General features: G+C 41.9%; 1 protein-coding gene across 1 annotated transcript; it reads right to left on the minus strand. All coding sequences in view use genetic code 11, as the record gives it.

The window, feature by feature from the left end:
* Window positions 1–2,041: 2,041 nt before the first annotated feature.
* EGR_08771 (hypothetical protein) lies at window positions 2,042–2,219 on the minus strand (the record flags this gene model as incomplete). Its single annotated transcript, XM_024498020.1, has 2 exons — window positions 2,042–2,089; window positions 2,172–2,219. 2 exons carry the CDS (start codon window positions 2,217–2,219, stop codon window positions 2,042–2,044), a joined length of 96 nt encoding a protein of 31 aa, XP_024347597.1.
* Window positions 2,220–3,078: the final 859 nt, after the last annotated feature.

Consider the following 3,078-nt stretch of genomic DNA (forward strand, 5'->3'; position numbering starts at 1 on the left):
CCAATGCAAAAGCTGATGACTTGACACCGCCAAAGTGAGAAAAGCCACAACTTCGTTCATGTGGCCTGATGCATGCCAACTTAGAGCATGCGCCCCCGCACCTACTGACCACATGAGCCAGAAATTAGGCGGTGTGAATTTGCACCAACTATTAAGATTATAAGGGATCGCCAGTAGGCGCAGACGGATGGAGAAGAGGATAGTGCTGATGGAGGCATTCAAGATGGGCAACTGAAGGCATTCCGAGATCCCAGCCGACTATCGATTTCGTAATTCTGGTGGTTCTGAGGATGTCGAGGTCGCGTAGGGGAGAGGTTGAATGAATGTAGTTACTGAGGAGGAGATGATTCCTGCTCAATCCCATGGAGTCATGAATGACCCAGTAAAAAGACAAAGTTAGAGGGCACAAGGAGGTACAAAGAGAAAAGCTTTATAAATGAGGTAGTGAAAGAAGTCCAAAATTGCCACCAACTCCTTAATTTCAAAGGCCATATACTTCTCAAGAACCTCTACGTCGGCCAAAGTTATATAAATAAGAAAAAAAGCTAGACTGACCAAAAAGAGGGTTTAACATCCAACGAAACCCCCCTTACCATGCATAAATTGTGAAGAGACCTGAAGATAAGGGGTAAAAGCATTGAATCCACTGCCGTACGAAAGTCATGACAACAGCTCATAAATTGCAAACCATTCTCACCTGAGCAACGAGCGAAGCAGTATCAAGGGTGAGGATCGCAGTTACCATTGTTGGGTAATGCCACCATGCCCATCCGGCAATGCCCCATTTACAGCACTCTCGTTAAACAAAGGGACCGATACCGCACTGTTTTCAAGTATAGCCAAGTATTTACTATGATTTCCTATTTTTGGACGAAAAGAGCCTTTCCAGCCAAGATCATTACGCCGCAGCAACTGACCGGACTTGACGCCGCGAGAGCCTAAATTAACCGCCTCAGAGATTGTTCAGCATAACAAACTAATGTGATTTAGGTTTGTCGGTTAAAAGTAATAGAAGCAGCCTTTCTTCTTCTGCGTTTAGTTAGGCAATATATTTGCACGCACATACATATGTAAATATATGTGCATCATTTAATATCGATGGCATCGATATTAAATGAATATTTCCTTAAAGTATGCCAATTTATGTACTTATCTTTAGTGAATCGTTAATTATTGCATATCTTACTATTGTAACATGCTCTAAACTTTAAAATTAAGGTAATAAAGGTTCTGAAGAAGCAATTTTGTCATATTTCTCCCGATGTCATCATTACCTTAACCGTCTCGCCGTTACTCCCGTTTAGAACTTTTATCTTTACATACTATGCTGTTTGTTTGGTTTAACCTGAAGCTTACACTGAGACAAAGTGATCAGAGAAGCCTTAAATCTGCACCCACTAATGCCGTGATTCCTGAACTGGCAGTTAAACTTGTTAAACTAAGTTTGGGTGTCAGTTAAAGCACCGTCGATTTATCTGGCGTACGGCTAGAAACACCTAGGACAAAGCAACCAAGAAGAAGCTGTTTTGCCACTTTACGGGGCATCTGCATTTACGCCCTCAAATTTCACTATCCAGGTCCAGCACCTATCACGAACCCTACGAGGTGTGAATTTGCACCAACTATTAAGATTATAAGGGATCGCCAGTAGGCGCAGACGGATGGAGAAGAGGATAGTGCTGATGGAGGCATTCAAGATGGGCAACTGAAGGCATTCCGAGATCCCAGCCGACTATCGATTTCGTAATTCTGGTGGTTCTGAGGATGTCGAGGTCGCGTAGGGGAGAGGTTGAATGAATGTAGTTACTGAGGAGGAGATGATTCCTGCTCAATCCCATGGAGTCATGAATGACCCAGTAAAAAGACAAAGTTAGAGGGCACAAGGAGGTACAAAGAGAAAAGCTTTATAAATGAGGTAGTGAAAGAAGTCCAAAATTGCCACCAACTCCTTAATTTCAAAGGCCATATACTTCTCAAGAACCTCTACGTCGGCCAAAGTTATATAAATAAGAAAAAAAGCTAGACTGACCAAAAAGAGGGTTTAACATCCAACGAAACCCCCCTTACCATGCATAAATTGTGAAGAGACCTGAAGATAAGGGGTAAAAGCATTGAATCCACTGCCGTACGAAAGTCATGACAACAGCTCATAAATTGCAAACCATTCTCACCTGAGCAACGAGCGAAGCAGTATCAAGGGTGAGGATCGCAGTTACCATTGTTGGGTAATGCCACCATGCCCATCCGGCAATGCCCCATTTACAGCACTCTCGTTAAACAAAGGGACCGATACCGCACTGTTTTCAAGTATAGCCAAGTATTTACTATGATTTCCTATTTTTGGACGAAAAGAGCCTTTCCAGCCAAGATCATTACGCCGCAGCAACTGACCGGACTTGACGCCGCGAGAGCCTAAATTAACCGCCTCAGAGATTGTTCAGCATAACAAACTAATGTGATTTAGGTTTGTCGGTTAAAAGTAATAGAAGCAGCCTTTCTTCTTCTGCGTTTAGTTAGGCAATATATTTGCACGCACATACATATGTAAATATATGTGCATCATTTAATATCGATGGCATCGATATTAAATGAATATTTCCTTAAAGTATGCCAATTTATGTACTTATCTTTAGTGAATCGTTAATTATTGCATATCTTACTATTGTAACATGCTCTAAACTTTAAAATTAAGGTAATAAAGGTTCTGAAGAAGCAATTTTGTCATATTTCTCCCGATGTCATCATTACCTTAACCGTCTCGCCGTTACTCCCGTTTAGAACTTTTATCTTTACATACTATGCTGTTTGTTTGGTTTAACCTGAAGCTTACACTGAGACAAAGTGATCAGAGAAGCCTTAAATCTGCACCCACTAATGCCGTGATTCCTGAACTGGCAGTTAAACTTGTTAAACTAAGTTTGGGTGTCAGTTAAAGCACCGTCGATTTATCTGGCGTACGGCTAGAAACACCTAGGACAAAGCAACCAAGAAGAAGCTGTTTTGCCACTTTACGGGGCATCTGCATTTACGCCCTCAAATTTCACTATCCAGGTCCAGCACCTATCACGAACCCTACGA

The sequence above is a fragment of the Echinococcus granulosus genome, assembly GCF_000524195.1.
Source record: "Echinococcus granulosus chromosome Unknown EG_S00118, whole genome shotgun sequence".
Lineage (NCBI taxonomy): Eukaryota > Metazoa > Platyhelminthes > Cestoda > Cyclophyllidea > Taeniidae > Echinococcus > Echinococcus granulosus.